At 43.4% G+C, this 20876-nt stretch overlaps 1 protein-coding gene across 1 annotated transcript; it reads right to left on the reverse strand.

Moving 5' to 3' along the window:
• Positions 1–15367: 15367 nt before the first annotated feature.
• vrtn (vertebrae development associated) lies at positions 15368–18024 on the reverse strand (the record flags this gene model as incomplete). Its single annotated transcript, XM_084082205.1, has 2 exons — positions 17707–18024; positions 15368–17308 (listed from the first exon to the last, which is right to left on the reverse strand). Exons 1-2 carry the CDS (start codon positions 18016–18018, stop codon positions 15368–15370), a joined length of 2253 nt encoding a protein of 750 aa, XP_083938331.1. The 5' UTR covers positions 18019–18024.
• Positions 18025–20876: the final 2852 nt, after the last annotated feature.

The following is a 20876-nucleotide window of genomic DNA, read 5'->3' on the forward strand; positions in this document are numbered from 1 at the left end:
ATGTGGTTAAGAAAATAGGCTCTGTAGCAAACAAAGGCTTATGATATTAACACATTTGGTTCATAACCGTCACCAATCAAAACACTTTTACAATGTTTGAAACACACAGAACCACACAGATAATAAGTAAAGAATGTATGCCATATAAATGTGGATTTTTTTTCTGCATAAATTGAACATTTTAATGAAATCTGCCAAGGGAAACCATTGCTTCTGAATAGGCTGTAACTTATGCGTTTTAGGACTACAAACGGCAGCCCTCTATTGTTGTTTATCAGCTGAGGCCATGCACAAATTGCACAATGTGGAATTACATTAGGTTATTCATCATTGTATTTATCATTGTATTGTATTAAATATCATTTCAATAACTTCAGTAGGTGTGTGCATGCATGCGCGCACGTGCGGTTATACATCTAAGCATCAAGTTATTTTAATTACGGGCAAACAAAAATCCTGACATTGTTAATGCAATAGCACCCATTGAAAGTGTTTTCTGGGATTTAATAAGAAGGTGGACATTATTACTACTACAACTCTAAAATTCCCGGCCTCGCCGCTGCCTGTCCGTGGCTTGTGTGGAAATAAAATCTGGCAATTAGCTCTTATCTTGTCGCTCGTCACACAATAGCCTCCACCGAAATGAGTTCACGGTTGCCGTGTTTTTAATCACAGCCCATGAACATTAGCCATCAGGGGAGCTTAAGGCAGCGCTATACAGCTCACAATGCGGCTCATCTGGTCGTTATGGGGGTTCAAACGATGGGGTCGAGCTCGCTAATAAGGCTGTGTTATTAACACAATCGAACAGGGCATTAGCATGCAGGGTGCGATACGTTTTAGCCGCTGAGGCTGAGGGGCTTTTTCAGACTTCAGTCCGTTAGCCTTCAGGCCGACAGCCTCCAGATACCCAGGAGAGATCACAACAACAACAGACCCCGTCAGAAGCTCCAGTTCTGGGAGGCCTTTGAGCCACACATGAGGCCATATCTTGGCCGGACGTGGAGTAAGGTTGTTGGAGTTAACTTAAGACTAAACTAAAACTAGGCATGAACCATGAAACTTTGGATGAAAAAAAACAAACAAATGAGAGACTATACTGTATGTGTACAATACACCATCATATTATAAATGCGCACACTCTCTGTCCGTTTGTCTATACATGTGTACGCCTGTCTGTAGTTCACGTATCTCGAGAAGCATCCGACCAACCCACTTCAAACTCGGGTCGCCGCCGCCTATGTACCGAGGGAGAGCCGTGCCCGGCCTCGAGGCGGTCGGATAGGCGGTTGTCCGGTCAACTACTGATCCATCCTATATGCCCAGAACATTTTCAAGCTGCAATATATCACCAGTGAATGCATGAATGAATATACATCTATCGCCAATGATTATAGGAATTCACTATGAATGGATATAGCTTTTATACCTGCTACGTTCATATTCTTTTAGTGCATTTTATATCTACAGTACATCCTGTTAAAAGCTCTTTCCCCACATTAAATCCCAGGAAGTCCAAGAGTGAGTAAATCTCTTTTATTAGTATCACCTGTTACTCCTTGCTGTATCTCTTTTTTTCTATCTGTTCTGTTCTTCATAACTGTAATAACTGAATTACCCCTGCCGGATCAATAACTGTCTGTCTGTCTGTCTGTCTGTCTGTCCTTGAGATACTGTGTCCTGATTTGGGTGATGTTTGGATACAATCTGTAGGAGTAAAGGGTGTAAAGGAGTAATGTTTTGAAGCGACCGGGCCAACGGACACACACAGACGGACGGACAGGGGGTAAAACATACTCTCTCGCCATGGCTGGCTGGCTGGCTGGCTGGCTACAAGGATTATGGGACTGATATACAGTTTCAGCTGATATTAACATATCAGTAAATATAACTGACTCTCACAACAGTTATCCTCAACAGTCACCACCTGTTCTGTAGTGTACAACAACATCCCAGTAGTGCATGTGCAATGCAAGTGTTTCAGAGTGAAGCAAGGAAGGTGGTGTTTATAGTGTGTTTTGTTCAGGCAAACAAAGGCACCTAAATCAATGAGTGTGTCCAGTGAGCCTTTATCTAGGGCTGCCTCCACTGCTACTGTACTGCCTGTCTGAGGGGCACAATGGAAGAGTATGTCAGGACAACATAAATCTACTCCTCACCCAGACGCCCACAACAGGGTTTAGCCTCAGTCGGCCTTCAACAGTGGGTATATATCTGCATAATATATGTACAGAAAGTGAATTGTATATTATATACAGTCTCTTCAAAGGCTCGGCACGCTCAACTAAAAAGTTGGGTGCAGATTCCAAGCAATAACTATACTTCTAAAAGGACAACCGCACTCACAAGTTGAAAGACTTTCAAAGCATTTAAAACAAGGCCGCCGCATGCGGTCACAGCAGGGCAACGAATGTGTAAAGTGTTACAGCCGTATAGATAGATAGACTACCTAGGCGTAAGTGACCTACATACAGTGGTGTAATGGTGATTTTTCTTTTTTAACAGTATTTTAATGATGTCACATGCAAGCGCGCACCGGCAAACCCGTTATGCAAAGTAGCCATTTGGGTACTTGCACAAAACCAAACACTTTCATGAGGAGGAGAAGCTATCAAAGGTTTATTTCTGAAGTATTATGTGACTCATTCCTCCGTTCAAGTCCAGTGGTCTGTTGAATCCACCTTTTCTATTCATATACTGCCTGTATTTTCTCTTCTGGGATACGTTGATAGCATGTGCATTGACTGATCCATCTGTCTTCCTACCCTTTGTGGTGTTAAAGCCGCCAAATCCCATTATTTTCATCATCTCGATCTCTTCTTCCGTTTTACCTTCCCTATCTTCCTCTGAGATCTGAATTGGCTTCGCTGCCTTGGCCGTACCTTGCGCGTGTGCGTGAGCATTTTCCAGTGGAACGTCACGGTGTCCCGTGTAGCGACCAAAACACCACTGCCCACATATAGTCAGTGGCATGCACAGACATTTTGAGGGGCAGGTGCTCAAGTAAATTATACTTTTTTTTGTTGACTTGGTCTGCTCTTTTTTCCCTCTACACCTATACCTCTTTGCCAAAAAATAGCCGATCTACAAGCCCACAACGCCTCGCAGCGCGAGGCGTTGTGGGCTTGTAGATCTGCTATTTTTGACTAAAGTTCTCCTCAGAAAAGGGATGCTAGGTTTCGAGTGGTTATGGTAAAAAGAAAAATCACATCACAGGGGGTCTGCCACATTTGGCGGACCCCCTGTAGTAACTCTGAGGACCCCCTAGGGGTCCCGAACCCCCTGTTGAAGATCCCTGCTGTAAACTGAAAAAAAAAACTTTTTTTCTTATTTTTTTCGAAAGGGAACTTCTGGTTAAGAGGGCAAAGGGCAGGTGCTCTAGCACCACCTAGAGTCTATCTGTGCACGTCCCTGCATATAGTTTTCAGGAGTCATAAATTAGTCAAATTAAAATTACAACAATTGCATCAATTGAATCAATACCAAGATATAACATACAACATAATCAAAATACAATTTACAAAATGCATAAATCCCCCCCCAAAAAAAAAACATATTTTCTTTAATAAGACACTAATTCCTTATTTGTAGGTTACTTCTGCCTAGGCGGTCTATACGCTGACGAAGGCCAACAGGCGTGTTTGTTGCCCTGTGCCCTCTGGTGCAGCATATCAAATGCTTTTAAACAGTGGCGTGCACAGACATTTTGAGGGGCAGGTGCTCAAGTAAATTATACTTTTTTTTTGTTTACTTGGTCTGCTCTTTTTTCCCTCTACACCTATACCTCTTTGCCAAAAAATAGCCGATCTACAAGCCGTTGTGGGCTTGTAGATCTGCTATTTTTGGCTAAGGTTCTCCTCAGAAAAGGGATGCTAGGTTTCGAGTGGTTATGGTAAAAAGAAAAATCATATCAGATAAAGATTTGGCGGACCCCCTGTAGTAACTCTGAGGACCCCCTAGGGGTCCCGGACCCCCTGTTGAAGACCCCTGCTGTAAACTGGGAAAAAAAAACGTTCTTTTCCCCTTTTTTTCAAAAGGGCACTTCTGGTCAAGAGGGCAAAGGGCAGGTGCTCTAGAGTCTATCAGTGCACGTCCCTGCTTTTAAAAGACTTTCAATTTGTGAGTGTGGTTGTTATTTTGATGATTGCGAACGCGGAAGGAGGCGCGAGGCGTGCCTCCGCCCAAGTGGAGCTTACTATGAAAGTCTGCCCGGCTTGTGTGTGTGTGTGTCTGTCTGTCTGTGTGCAGTGCACTGCCTGGGTGCGGCCGACAGAGTGCGCCAGAGTGCAACTACAGTCAAAACACAAACACCCACACACACAAAGTCCGTAAATACACAATATTTTCGAGCTGCGTTCGCTTCCAGCGTTCGCGCATCTTACTTGTTATATAGACTACAGTCTATCAACAGGAATCTGTCATGCTATTGTAGTGTACATCTCAGTAGTTCCATGTGCAAGTACGTGCGCCAGAGTCAAGCAGGAGTCAGTAATCCCCGGTGGGGGAAAAATTGTTTACGTAAAAGTAAAAGTATCAATACTGCAATGTAGAAATACTCTGTTACAAGTAAAAGTCCGGAATAAACAATTTACTTGAGTAATAGTACATTAAGTATTGGTATCAAAATGTACTTAAAGTACCAAAAGTAGAAAGTACTCAGTATGCAGAATGTCCCATTTCAAGTTTTCAAATGTATAAAATGTATTAAAAAAAACTTTGGAAAATAGCAGATCTACAAGCTCACAATGCGTCGCATCGCGACGCATTGTGAGCTTATACGTCGCTTGTAGATCGGCTATTTTCAAATGGCCGAAATATAGGGCTGACGTGGTATGTTTTGTAATAATCAAAATCAACAAAGTAACTAGTAACTGAAGTTGTCAAATAATTGTAGTGGAGTAAAAGTATAATATTTGCTTCTGAGATGTAGTGGAGTAGAAGTAAAAGTACTGACATTTGTAAATACTCCAGTAAAGTAAAAAAAATCCTCAGATTTGTACTGAAGTACAGTACTTGAGTAAATGTACTTCGTCACTTTATACACCACTAATCCCAGAGAGCAGAGCAGAGCAGAACAGAAGGGGGTCAGGGCTTGGTCGTGGAGCCTGATGGCTATGGTGGCACAACAGGCTTTGTGGTGCGGGATGAAGTCAGATGTCTGACCCATTCATCCTGCTTTGTGGGAAATCACTGTGACTCCCACGAGGCACCGCGCAGACCTCTGCCGGGGTCCAATCACAGTTGGGACAGATGGTGGCCACGACAACAAACAGAGGCTTACACGACTATAAAACATGGGATTAAACGCGGCGGGCTTTATTATTTGTTTGACCTTTAAACCCTGATAATAGCCTCTTGACATGTGGTCCGGCGCACGAGTAGCAGTGATAATACACTCAGTACGGCACCCCCAGACCCCTTGATCTGTCAATCTGTCTTTCTCCTTCTTGTTCTCTCACTTTTGCTCTCTCTCTCTCTCTCTCTCCTGCTTGCTCTCTGTCTGTTTTTCCCTAAACACTTTCTTTCTGTCTGTCTTTCTCTATGCATTCATCAGCGGAGAAAAAAAAGGGCAAGATGGATTCCTAGACGATGGAAGATGTGATCACTTATTGATTCAGTTCATTGAGTTCCTTCAGTTGTCAGTGTACCCAGATCTCTCTGTTCAGTATAGTGATGGGAGTGTTCACACTGTGGAAACAATGGAATAGGTAAATCACATAGGCATCCGACACATCACATCTATCTATAAATGCACGGAGTGTGTGTGTGTGTGCGTGTGTGTGTGTGTGTGTGTGTGTGTGTGTGTTTCTTGCGCACTCCTCAAGGGACTGATCGAGTTCAAACTGTGTGTGTGTGTGTGTGTATCTCGGATGACCCGATGGAGTGGGAATTCGGTCAGACTGCTAGTTGTCACACTGGAATGGCCCAGGAATGAAGAACTGACCCCCATAATAAATAATAAAGATATTTGTTTCCGCCACACGATATCTCTGTGCCAAAAGACACTTTCTTTCTCTCAGACTCTGGCCTGACATCACACACAACAGTAGCGGAGCTGTTGACTAACAATAGTGATTTGCATTGACCTCAACCGTTGCCTAACAACGCCAATTTGCGCTGATATCGGGCATTGTCCATATTTGGAATCCTGGCACACAGGCAAACACACATCACCACAGACAACTTCAGCTTTATATACAAGAAATGTACTCGCACATGCACACACACATGCACGCAGTCAACAAAGGCACCTCACTCATATTTTAGTTATTTCTGTTTACTATTATTGCTATTGCTATTTTGTCTTGTTGCTGCAATGTCTAGGTGCCAAAATCCAATAAGACTTACTCTTGTATACCCGTATATGAAATGTAGCAAATAAACAGAAAGTTGAGAGCTGAAACTGCAGAAAGTGAAAAACAATGCTTCCCTCCCCGCATCCTGCTCAGAGCTGCATTCCACTCACGCCTTCAAGGTCCGCAGGCAGGCACTCAGGCACAGCGTGATACATAATAGAACAACTGCCTTCAGCCCACTACAATGCATGCTATGCTGTACATCCCAATTCACAACTTGACATATGCTTTGAGAAAGAAAAAAACGGATTTGTATCAGGCTGATAAAGTCAACAATAAAAACGTTAAATGTGGGAGTCAGAGTGGATTATGTCCTCAAGGTGCCACGGTTTGAATGCAGCTGCCTGTTATTCTGTAAACAATGAACCAGCTATACATGAACTGAGGGAATAAACAAAGTGACTTTGTGTCCCATAGTGCGGTGGTTTTCAACCCTTTTTTATTTCAAGGACCCCAAACTTGGTATGCGTTAGGGCCAACATAAATGAAGTCCATGATCATAACACCAGAGGCAGATCCACGGATCATGTTCAACACAGATTTGTCTCAACAAAGGGAATGAACTCGTTCTCATGCTATTCAACAAATGTGGAATGCCCAACCAAAAGGAGTAAAGGAGTGTAAAACCCTTCTTACTTTCAAAACTGCCCTAAAGATACACCTTCAGGAGGCTGCAATTCAAAAATGGCCCCTGTCAAAGTCTTAACTTAACCCTTAGCGCTAGGTACTCTTAGTCGCTTGTTTTAGAAGAGAATGCACTTAAGACTTCCGGTGATTAGTAGTTTTCTTGCCTACCTATGTTGAATGCACTTATTGTCACTTTTGTTAAAAGCGTCTACTAAATGACCGTAATGTAAAATAATGGGGAACATTGTGCCAAAGTGCCCCTTTAACAAAAAGAACAGCACATAAACGATATAGAGCACATAAACGATGTAGAGCACATAAACGCTGATAAAATATGTACCACACCACCATTTAGTTCTACTTCCTCTGTCCCTGCACAGGCCTGATAATTCCTGTTATTATGAGGTTTGCCAAGTGCAAGTGAACCGCGGGGCCATTCTGTTTCGCAGGCAGCCTCTCTCTACCCATACTAAACTGAACACATGTTTAGTGTGATGCACTTGACGAGTCAAACTTTGAACGTAACAATTTCCACCATTGTGTGCCTAACTGTACTCTGCACTGTCACTGTGAGTGACCTCACTGCAGAAGGAACTCACAGCATCAAACAAGGCTGCTAAATCAAATGCTATTTTCTCCTTGTCTGTGTGGCAGCTATAGCCACGAGATATCAAACATCAATCCTAACTCTGAGGGCGTACAAATGGAACCATAGGGGTCCATGTGTACGCTCTGTAACGAGGAGTTACAGACCTGTAACTCCTCAAGGACCTCTGGGGGTCCTGGGACCCCACTTTGAGAAGCACTGTTTTAGAGCATTTTAAAGCACATATGTATTCGATAGGTTAAAAAAATTGTCCTTGGAGAACCCTATTAACACAATACCATTTAACCGACTTATTCAACAATTAAACTCTATACTTCATTGGCCGTGGTCACCCAGGGGTCCCCTACTTTTTTTCACCTCCACACCACATCTATGTGCCAAACATAGCAGATCTACAAGCTCACAAGATGCCGCATTGACACGTTGTGAGTTGTAGATCATGAGGGGTCTTCACATTAACCACTTCAACCCTCGCATCCCTATTCAGGGCGGAACATTAGCTCCCCATAATAGCATATCTACAAGCTCACAACGCGTCTGCGACACGGTGTGAGCTTGAAGATCGGCTATTTTCAGCAAAGAGGTTTGGTGTACAGGGGAAAATGAGCAGACCAAGTACCGAGCCACAGGTCAAGTTTACAAAGTATTGAGGGTTTAAGTTGTGTCCGAAAATAGACATTTAACAGGAATCCAGTATGTAGTGGGGGGTCCCTGCTTCATCGCTCTCTCAGCTAAGGGGTCCTTGGCCTGAAAAACGTTGAAGACCCCTGTTGTCGAGCATTTTTTTTTGATTGAATGTACGTCTATTATTATATGGACGAAAATGTACACAAATACAAACAATCTATGTTTATACGATATATGGCCAAAGCGTATTTACAGTGGTTCGGTCATTTACATGTGAGGGATTTTGAACTTTTGAACTCGCTCACTCCATCCTGGCTGGCTGAGGTCATCAGATTAATCTCATTTTTATTGCAGTGAAAGATTGCTGACAATCAGAAGTGGGCCACAGTGGCAGCCCATGACATAGCCTATACTGCAAGAAGTACAGTATATGTTTCAAATACATGACAATACAGAAACATTGTTTGAAGATGTATTTTGGAACTCGGAAACGCTTTATCGAAAGTATATCATTTTGATTTATTTTGGTCACTCATGTTCTCCCATATTCAACTGTCTTGAGTGTATTATTTAGTGATTCTGTACGAGCAAAGTTTTCTTCCAGAAAGACCGGAAACAATGTAAGCTCTGGATGACGTAAGTGGTTCTCAAACTGTTTTGTGCCAAAGACCCCAAATTGATATATATTTGGCCGCGGACCCCCATCTGACAATGTTTTGTGCCAGGGGACCTCCAGAAGCAAAGATTTAAGTTACCAATGTTAGATTTAGAAATATATATATATTCAAAGTTTTGCAAAAAAAATGAAGATTTTTCAAAAAATAGCAGATCTACAAGCTCATAGCACGGCACTCGGTGCCGCGCTATGAGCTTGTATATCTGCTATTTTGAATAGCCAAAGTATAAAATATGGTTAAAGTGGTTAAAATGATTGTGACGCTGTATTAACTTTTTGCTGGGGACCCCCTGGTACCCCCCCCTAAGGACCCCTGGGGGTCCCCGGACCCCACTTTGAGAACAAATGACGTAAGGACTCTCATTTCTACTTCCTTCGTCCCTCACATGACTCATGTGTCTCCTTCCCTCACTGCTTAATTCATCACCGACAAATATACGTTTCCAACATCCTACCTGGCTGCTGTAATATTGACTGCTGATGTTGGATTATGATTATTAATGGAGTTATCGCAAGCAAATCAGCAAGAGACACTCTGTGCCACGGAATGTGATATAGCTGCTATCCATGTGCTATAATATAGCACATTGATTTTGTGTCCAGAACAATGAAGGTGTGACTGAGTGCTCCCCTTTCTCTCTGTAAGCGGCTGAACACACTGGAATACATGCCGTGCAAAGCAGACTACTGCCATCTAGCGGAGAAAACACATTTTGATACATTACATTGAAGGAGAATCTATTTATTTTCCTATTATAGGAACATTAACCCAACTTGGTGTTTTTCGCCAACATAGACATGACATAGTACAAAGAACAGCATTAAGACTAAAAGTATTACAATTATGAGTTGAAAAAGAAGTCTCATAATTATAGTCTAGTCTGCATTAGTTAAGTGGTTAGAAATACATAGGCCTACATACAAGAACTAAAAAACAGAATTACAATTTCAAAAGTTAGGTAGGCTAACGTTAGGCTACTTATGACTCAGAATGTTAATAGTTATCTTAATTTAGTTGCATTAACTGAAATATTCATCCGGTCACGATGAAAAGCTGGACACAACAGCAACATCTAATGTTTTTTGATTGTTTGTTTTATGAAATGGAGAAAACAAATGTTTCATAGACATACACATAGTTTAATTATGTCTTTAAAAAAAGAAGTCTGGCCAGCAATTAAACTACACTCTAGATACGGCTTAGTAGCAGGGGAGAGATGGCAGCAGGAACCTGGATCAAAGTAACATCCAATATGCTGCTTGCTATGCCTTAGTTGTAATCAGAACATAGAGAGCCAACTTGGAAATAATTCTGTCTCCTGTACTACGTCTGTCTCGTATTGCATTGATGTCTGTTTTTGTATGGATAACTATAGACTAATCCACAGAGCGCTGCGGTGTCAGACGCGATGGGCATTCTCACACCGCAGTTATAATAGGCTCTATGCACAGCAGCCATATTGGAAAGAATTTGGGCCCCTTCCTTACTTCCTTCACATGTGTTACCAATGATTATAATGAAGGCTCTGTTCCATTCTGGTCAAACAGAGCCAGGGTGCTGATATTGCATTTTCTGTTTAATACACTGTGTATGAGAGCAGAGCGCAGGCCAGCGTGAACTATGGCATGAGACTGAATGCAAAATCCTACCATGATACTGACACCGATACTGACACCAATACTGACCAGGATACTGACCAGGATACTGACCAAGATACTGACCAGGATATTAACCAAGATACTGACACCAGGATACTGACCAGGGTACTGACCAAGTTACTGACCAGGATATTAACCAGGATACTGACACCAGGATACTGATTGACAAGCTCACAAGCATACTGACATCAGGATATTGACCCGGAACAGTGGTGATATGAAGTTTGTCTCAAGACCCGCCCTACTCTGCCTCTCATTTGTGGTTGAATTTGTTCTGAGGGTGGGTAAGCCAATCAGAGGCAGAGTAGAAGTGACATCTCAAATTGTGTTTTATTTATTTAGTCCACAGTATAAACCTGTGTAAATGTTTAAAATGAGTCAGTTTGAGAATAAAATTACATGATATAATAAAAGTATCTTGATACATGACAAATGTTTTCCTCCCAGCCAAATACAAATTACATAATACAAAAAAAGTGTTTGACATACCTATTTCAAATACATCATGTGTAACTCCCTCCAAGCAGACAGACACAAGTGGTTTCCTTGCTACTGATTTATTGAAGGTAACTTCAATCCCTCCAATCCACCGTGAAAACTAAACAATAAACATAAAATAAGCATGTTACATTAACATAAGATGACATCATGCACAGCATGTAAAATACACATTTTACCAGAGTAAAATACAGACAGTACAAACAAACAAATACCTCGTTGGCTGCATTCTACACATAAAGGGAGTACTCTTCAGTCTTCAGGTCCTTTTGCCCCTTCTTATAACTTCAGACAGTAACCTTTCTTATAGTAAGTTTTAAGTTTAGACAGTCTCTTGTGCCCAGCATGACAGAGCTTTTGCGCCTTGCTGCTTGCTGCTGCTTAATTAGTTAATGCAAAAGTCCTGCGTGAACCCCATTCACATGATAGCACACCAAATGAGACACAGAATTGGACTTTGACACTTCAAAATAAAAGCATTACTGCAACTTGACTCAAAAGACATGAAATAATGTACACATACACATTAACTTAAATACAGCCTTATCATGAACTTGGACTTAGTCTTAGAGAAATACAACAAATTATATTAACTTATAGTAGCAACAGTTACAACATGTATTTGAAATATTTGCCATCTCTGGGAAGACATGAAACTTGTCCAAGTTTCACAAACACGTTTTGGAGACGTTCAATAGAACGTGGCATACAATGACAAAAAGAAAAAAAAACATTCCCTTTATTTTTGTTTTTTATATTCACTTTGGTTGCAGTGCAGTTATAAAGAAACAACTAAATTTGTGGAACACAATTAAAAGAAATTGATGCCAAAACATACTGAATAAATGACTATAACAACACTGCTTATCACAAGATGTTTCACAAGAGGGCGCCAATATCTACCATACAGGTTACTTGGAAATATTGTATTACTCATTGATTGTTGAGAAGAGTACACAGGTGTCTTTGCCCTTTTGCTTTGTATCTGTCCAAATTAAGAAGTATGCACAACCTACTATATTTTACATATTTCAAATAGGTTATATAGAACCAAAATATGTTAAAAGATGCTTAATCAAACAATTATATCTGTTGCTAAATTTTTTTTGTTTTATTATTACTATTATTCAAACAAACCTAACTGAGGTAACCGTCTTTACATGTATCCTTGCAGGCAAATGAACAGTGGATTCCCATCAGCCAATGCATCTCATTGGAAAGTTGAGCAAAGACACCATGCAGTTAGGGGATGTCTTACTCAGGGACACCTCGAACGAGAGACCTTCTGCTTCCTATTCAGCCGCCCCCCAAATAGAGGGAGATTTCAGACACAGCCTATCTTTATTCAAGAATATGCCTGAGTTGTATATGCAAGTACACGAGACTGAAAGTATTTTCTGTTTTATAAACACTACTGTTTTCAATCCGGGACTCAATTTAAAGAATACCATTTTATTTTAACAAATCTGTTTGGTAGAGTATGGTATATAACACATCTGCAGTGTTTGGAGGTGGTCTCTACGCTTCCATTCCACTCTTCCATAATGTCCACTGGAAGCTTGTCAGCATTTTGTAACAATGCTAATGGAAACAAAGGGAATCAGCTAGCCAGCAAACAAGCAGGGGGGTGATTCTCAACATGGGGCCCGAAGACCCCCAGGGGTCCTTGAGGGGTTTCCAGGGTGTCCAATGATTGATAGTTAATCTTCACCATTATTGTCATGTACAAGTAAATACAATTAGAGGATGTACCGTACTTCTCTATACCTACAGTACATAGGGCGTAAAGGAATTCTGGATTAAATGACAGACTTTATCAGACCAAATCAGTTCTCACAATAAAAAATGTCAAATTGGTGTCCCAGAGATTAAATGAAAAAAGAGGGGGTCTGTGGCCTGCCCTGAAGCATATCAAATTGGTGGTCCTTGAAATTAAAAAGGCTTAGAATCACAGTTAGTGGGTCTAAAACTTTGCTCCTGCTTTATCAGTGGACAGAAACCCCTTGTCTCCCTCCACCCCCCAAGTATGTGCTTACTGCTTATCATCCCAAACACCTCTATCCCCCCATGCATACAATTACCTCCATCCCCCTATACCAGCACACTCATTAGCACACGCACAATGGCAACTCTCTGAATGAAAGACACCAAGTAAAAACAACCACTTGTGTGTCGCCAATGTTTTCAGAATCCTCTAATTGTTTTAACCCTCTCCCATTCTGTGTGGAAGGAAACCTGGAGATGCACACATGAACATAACATGGGTGCCAGTTTAACCTGAATAACTTACGCCTCATTGATACTAATGGCAATAAAAAAAAGCTCAATAAAACCATCCCTGTGGTGAGCCGGGTGAACGGGTAGCCAAAATGACTGGAAGCGGGGCAGTGTATTGACAAACAGATCTAATTGACTACATCAGACTTCATTAAGAGTGCCTACAGCATTCAGCAATAAAACAACAGAACCATGACTGTTGGCTCGTTTATACTCCCAACAATAACTGATTTAACTGAAAAACATGGCACATTGCATGACAAGTGAGCAACATTGTTGCACAACAAGGTAGGCTTATCACTAAGGTACATTAAAGCAACTGGAAGAGTAAAAGCACGCTGGGAACAAACTCAAGAGTTGAATGATGGTTTATTGATATTGTGCTTGTAACACATTATGGTTGAGCATAAAGCAGGAAGTTTATACAAAGAAAAATAAATGTGCAAAGCATAGAACAATTTAAACAAGCTGCTAGTCTGTTTCAAGAGAAACCAAACTGAAACAACCTGGTCATCAAATCCATCATGATTCATTAAACATTCAAGAGTGTGTGTGCTAATAGACAAAATGAACAGTGGGTTGTGTTTTCAAAAACATAAAACTGTACAAAAACAACATACTTGTGTGAATTCAAATCATTCAAATCAAAAATAGAAATGTTAATGTGCAAAGTGAGAGACAAACTCAGCTGCCTGATTAAGACAGTACATTCAACAATGTGATGGAACTCTTATAGTGCAAATACTATCATGAATGAAGCTTAAGACTATTTTGGTTTGGAAGTTGAAATGTATTAACACATCGACTGCCTAGATCGAGTTAACTCGATAATAGTAATCCAGCGCTCGACTGCCTAGATCGAGTTATCTCGATATTAGGTATTTTCATTGGTTTCATCTGTGATCGCGCGGGTCTGTTTACTTTTCATCATCACTTTCGTTTTCCGCCTACGTCACACTCACCCGAAGCCGGATGTAAAAAAAAAAATTCGTTTCCGGGTCACATCGTTTTTCTCCGGTCATTTTCGTCCAGAATAGAGAAAACCCCTTTTTTGGACACGCTATAAAATACAAAGGGAAAGCTCCCCTTTTATTTTCTTTGGTCCGGGTGACGATCAGGCATCGTCGTCGTGTATCACATCGTATCACAAGCCGATCAGAGATTGTCGAAGACAATCACATCCGGTTCATGTTGTTTTGACTGTTTGAGCCTGGAGGGAGGGGGGGGGCGAGTCAGCGAGTCATCGAGGGTGTCATTTTGCTGCGCTCTGCTGGTCGATCGTCGTATGTGTTCAAAACCATGGCCTGAGAAACTTAAATGCATTTAAATGCAGAAAATAGAGAAAACAAAAAAACACGCAAATCGCTGGCAGCCAAGGGGGTAAATTTGGAATAAACTCTGGCAGTCAATGTGTTAATGTGCGACATCAGAAACCAAACAGCTGAGACAAAGTGATTCATGTGAAGTGTGCATTCAATTCTCAAAACTTACATCCCAAAAGGATTGAAAAACTGTACATAAAACCTTTTCAGAGACGCAAAAACACAGTCTTTGCCTCACATCCCTCTATGTAGAGGAATATAAATGGATGAAAGGCAAGTTAGCTACCAGGTAGATGCATTAACACCATCTCATACAGTTAAGCATAAACAATTGCAGTGAAATAAAAAAGGAAAATAAAGGATCCCAAATACAATGAGGGGGGGGCATCCTGACACCAGTGACTTTGAACTGCCTTTTGCCTGAAGGGACTAAAGTGGAACCTCAAGACCAAGGTGGTCTCCTTTCACACACACGTGCAAATTTCCATGAGGTAGAGGGGGGATGTGGGGGGATCAGAACAATACATTCAGCTGAAACTCAGCCCAGTTGAAAAAAAGGCTGTGCCATTCTCTTCAACAGATCATTATGAAGTTAAAACAGTGTGTCTGAAAGGGGAAAAGTACATGGTTTGTCTTTTGTTCTTTTGCGTGGATAGAGCATTCTGCGAGAGGGCTCCCTTAATATTTTTTTTGGGGCTATAATACATTTAGTGTACATTCATCCATGAATCAGAGGAACTCCATGGTGCAACGCTCGCTTCCACATGTAGTACGTCGATCGGGGCGTGAGTGGGAAAAGGGACCTGAACTCCTTGAACGTGGGGAAAGACTTCTCCTCGAAGCGCTGCTGCAGGAACAGCTTGGCCTTGGCTTTGAAGTTGGCCAGAGCCACAACGTCCATCACAAACATGTGGTTCTCTGTCGTGGGCGCCATGGTGGGGACAGAGTACATAGAAAGAGAGCCGTTGATGTGGGGCATGGTGGGGCTACTCAGACCCTCAGGACTCCCCTGAAAGGAGAACACGTTCTGAGCGGCCATCTTCCTCTCCATCGCCTCGTCCTCCATCTGTGTCGTGGCTCTCTCCTGGATCCTTTCGATCGGCTCCTCTTTTATCTGTGCAGCGGCTCTCCCCATCGCCTGCTCTACTGCGTACTGCGTGGCGGGCCTCCCCAGGCTCCTCTCCATCGCCTGCTCTTCCATCTGCGTGGTGGCTCTCCCAAAGCTCCTCTCCATCGCCTGCTCTTCCATCTGTGTGGTGGCTCTCTCCGGGCTCTCGGACACACCTGCGCCGGGTATCATCTGCTTCCTGGTTCGCTCGTTCCGCCACTGCCAGTACAAACAGGGCGACATGGACGGGTACTTCAACTTGAACTTCATCAGAGACCATTTGGACCGCTGGACGTGCCTCTTGGCTTCATCTCTCAGGTTCTTCTTATTCATGTATGCCCGACGGAGACTTGCGTGGCCTCGCCGGAAGAGCTTGATTCTTGGAGCGGAAGGCGGGGCGGAGGCAGAGAGAATCGGTGGGGAGGGCAGGCTCGTTGGACTGTGGCTCTTGTCGGCGTCTGAGCTGTCTTCACCGCTACCGGCGGTGGGCTTGTAACCTCCATTGAACAGCATGGCCTCCCGTCTCCAGTTGTAGTAGGTGGACCTGGAAATCCCAGGAAAGTTCTTCTTGAAGGCCCTGAAGGGAAACGAGGTGTTGGTGGCGATGCAGGTCTGCAAACACCGCTTGGCGTCCTGCATCTGGGCGACGTTTTGGGCGCGGTCCGCCTCCATCTTGCCAAAGGTGAGGCCGAACATGCTGGCCACGCTCTCGTGGCTGTCCGACTCGCTCTGCCTGGCCTCTGGGGAGGAGGAGGCCCAGGACTCTGGGGATTCTGTGCTGTCCCCGGGACTCACCTCGCCGGTGGAGGGCGGGGGGGTGTAGAAGTTCCCCCCGGAGGACATGAGCTCCTGCTTCCAGTCGTAGTAGGTCGACCTGGGAATGCCGGGGAAGAACTCCTTGAACTGCTGCAGAGGGACGACCTTGCCCTCCCGGTAGCAGGCCTGCAGAAAGTGCTTGGCCTCGTACCGCACCGCCGACTTCTGCCGGTGCTCCGTCGACTGCCTCCTCCAGCGGTAGAACGTGGTCTTGGTGATGTTGTACTTGTCCTTCAGGCTGGCGTAGGACAGCTGGGAGTCCTTGTTCAGCAGCTGCAGGGTCTTGCTCTGCTCGTTGGCGGGGCTGCCCGTGTGCAGGTCCGACGCCTGGGCCAGCGCCACGAAGTGGTGCGGCATGAACACGGAGCCGGTCCGCAGCTCGCCGGACCACATGATGTGGAGGGTCGGTGCGCCGTCGCCGGTGCGGGGCCGCACGACACGGTTGAAGTACGGGCGGATCTTGAGGTTGAACATGGGGTAGACGGAGTAGATGTTGCAGCGCAGCACCGAGGCCAGGGCGTACACGTGCCACATGTTGGCGTACGAGTCGGGGAAGCAGGAGGCCTTGACGTCCGCGTCGAAGATGGCCTCCAGGACGGTGACGGGCAGGTTGAGCATGGCCTCCGACTCCTCGGCGCACAGACTGAAGCGGACCGCCTGGAGCATCATTTTGGAGTCGATCATCCCACACAGATAGTAGCGCTTCCACAGAAGCATCTCCACCACGGTCCTCACCTGAGAGACAATAAAAATCATGTTAAAATCATTGATCATGAGAATTCACTGGATATTATTATGATACAGAATAATATGATGAAACATGAGGGGGAGCGCATTATTATAGTAAATGAGGATGGTAATGCTATAGCACACGCTCAACTACAAATATTCTCAAATATTATTTAAATTTCTATAAAATAGCACGTTGCAAGGTTGTAGATGGATACTTTTCTGAAAATGCAAAAAAATCTTGCCTATAATGATGTGGCCAAAATTGGGACACTAGTGTTAAAGTGGTTCATGTGTTTTTGTGTATTGTTTTATACTTGGCAGCACTAGTTTGTTTCCCCATACAGAACAATAAAGTAATTGGTGTTGAAGTGACAACGAAATGCACATTGATCTCTTCTCACCTGCAGCTCCAAGCTGAGCGCTGTTGTGCCCACGAGCAGAATGCTGGCGGCGTCGAACAGCAGGTTGCCCTCTCCCTTACAGGCGATGGGCAGAAGGTCCCCGGGGGCATCGGCCGGGTACAGGCTGTGGGCGATGTCGTCGATGTCCGTGGTGGCAGGGAAGTCCTGGCAGAGGGTCTGGGGAAGCTGGAAGGGAGTCAGGATCTGCTCCACCTGGCGGGCCACCGACATGAGGGCCTCCAGGCCAGAGTTCTCCGTGGCATTCTGGAGTTCTCCCAGAACGGACAGAATTACCTCACTCCTTTGATTCATACCTGACGCAAAACGAGGACAGGCGACTGTTAGAACAGTGATTTCATGGACCCCCAGTTTGATATGCATTAGGCAATAGAACCCCAATTTAATATGATCTCATTCTACAATGTAAAATCCTCCTGTTTGGGGGTGTATAAATGAAATTGTCTGGATGAGGCAGTAGATTTCAATGAAATGCTCAAATAAATGATGAGATATTGTAATAATGTATAAATAAACAAAACAACCATAAGCATTCTAGGATATACAAATCAATTCATTATCGTTGTATGTGCTTCTGCTTCTGCTGAATTACAAAAGCAAGTGCACCAATTCCCTCTGTGGTGTAGCAGTAGCACACAACAGAGGGAATCATTTCTAAATCATTCAGTCATAGATTGTTAAATTAAACCCACTGTAAGTCAGCTACAAATTAGGCCACGTTTGTCTGGTTCAATTCAAACGAACGAATTGTAACGTTTGGTATGCATCTGCCACATTCCCTTTACATTCCAGATCAAAACAGAACAGTGTGTGTGTGCTGCTGAATCAACTTTTTGAGTGATCGGGAAGTTTAATTCTAGTGCGAAAAAGACGCAAAGCATTTGGATCCGCGGAGGAACTACGCCAATTACCACAAAACCACACGTGAAATAGCTTAATAACGTTGTTAAATAAAAACAAGCATGCTGCCCTAGCAGAAAAGAAAATATTCCATCGGATGGAAATTTTTTACTCCACTGCGCCCCCTACAGATTTGGTCAATGGAAGTTTTCTATTGACAATATCTATAGGCGGCGCAGTGGAGTAACTAAATCATTTAGTCAAATGTTTCCTTTTCTGTCCAAAAAGTGTATTTTAGACTTTCCGATTGTTCCCACAAAGGAAAGTTGGCTTTCAACATATTAAAACCGCTGTTTTGGTTGAGTAGCGAAAGCGCATTTTGTTATGTTTTACTAGAAACAAGAGACTGCGCTACCACGGATGTGCGGGCAACGGTTGAAAAGTAACATAGCGTTAAGGAGAACTCCTTCTATGTAGACCAGAGGTGATGCTGCCCTGTATTGCTTACCTGTAACTCTGGGTAGATCCTCCTAGATGGACGTTGTCTCAAGCGGTCACTTAGTTTGAAGAAGCTTGCAAAGTTGAACCGAAATAATATAGTCGCTTGTTCGTGGATTACTCCATTGTGTGCGTGCCGTGCGTTCTTCAGTGTGTGTGGTAGTGTGTCCTGAGGTCCCAGTAGGAGGACAGAGTGGAGTGGAGGAGAATGAGATTGTGGAGATAAGAGGCAGGAACACTAGCCTTTAACCCTTCCAGGAAACAGTCAATCGCCGTTTCTCTCCTTTGTCTGGGGAGTGGGGCTGACACCTCCTCCCCCCACCTCCCTCACAGCTCTCCTCCACTTAGGGCAGTCAGGGTCAATTTCAATGTGAAAGGCATGCAGAACAAAAGCCACCTTGATGATGGGCCATCGTCAAAGAAACATTTAGATAGATGAGAGTTTCGATGTCTTTTTCTTTTTGCTTCCAAAAAACACATAGACTGTTTTTCTTTTTGCCAAAGAAAGCAAACCTGCAGACATGTTTAATGATCATGGTTCATTTCCAAGTTTATGGATCAAGTTCTTCTGATCTGATCATCTGCACAATGATAATTGTTTTGGTTTAGATTAGGGGGAAAACACGCTGTTGTGCTATTGGTCTGTGAGCAAAAGTTCTTATTTAAACAATAGCTTATAGTATGATGATAGCCTGTACACCATGATCCACCCTTTTCATTTCTGAAGACGTGCAGAATATTTTTGGGGAACAGTATAATTACAGCACATATCTGCTGCAGCACATTCCAAATTCATAATTGCACAATTCTGCAATCAACAGCAACATATAATTATTCGACAGCATTATTAAAGTCATTTTTAGATCTTTAGAGCTTGTAGATCTGCTATTTTTGGCAAAGTGGTTTAGTATAGGGGGTGAAAAAGAGCAGGCTAAGTACAGAGTGAAAGGTCAGGTATCCTAAGTATTGTTTATGTGCATGGTTAAATGTCTGGAAATACACATCAACATGAATCCAACATGATAGTGCTGTGAAACAAGTCTATGAAGCTGCCTATGAAATCCATGAAAAAATGAATATTCTATACAATATATAATGGGGGTCCCTGCTTTATCTCGCTCTCAGCCAAGGGGTCCTTAGCCTGAAAACGTTGAAGACCCCTGACCTAACTAGTTGGACATATTTTGCCATGAGCTTGTGTTCTACGTAGTACAATGTTTATTTTGTGGATTAGAGAGAGGATGTGCAGACAGGGATTTGGAGACTTGTCGTCTGAGACGAGGCCGCTTGTTTCTGCAGAGAGTATCATTTTTAACACCTCTCCCCTCTCCTCTGTGTCCTCTCCTGGCCTTTTGCAGGATTTGGCTAATCTAGGCCTTTTGTTTTAACACACAAATCCCAACCATTCCTCCAGTCCCAACCCCCAGCATACCCTCACCCCCCCCAACACACACACACACACACACACACACACACACACACACACACACACACACACACACACACACACACACACACACACACACACACACACACACACACACACACACACACACACACACACACACACACACACACACACACACACACACACCATGGGACAACAGCACAGTCCTGTCCACTGCAGGTAGCTGATAGACAAGCTGGTGCCATTGGTGAATGGCCTGCATATCTTCATGGGTTGTCTGGGGTTCAAGCCTTTGGCCTGCTGCACCTTATCTGCACTACACACACACACACACACACACACACACACACACACACACACACACACACACACACACACACACACACACACACACACACACACACAC

This window comes from Gymnoscopelus microlampas, assembly GCF_963454915.1.
Source record: "Gymnoscopelus microlampas genome assembly, chromosome: 16".
Classification (NCBI taxonomy): domain Eukaryota; kingdom Metazoa; phylum Chordata; class Actinopteri; order Myctophiformes; family Myctophidae; genus Gymnoscopelus; species Gymnoscopelus microlampas.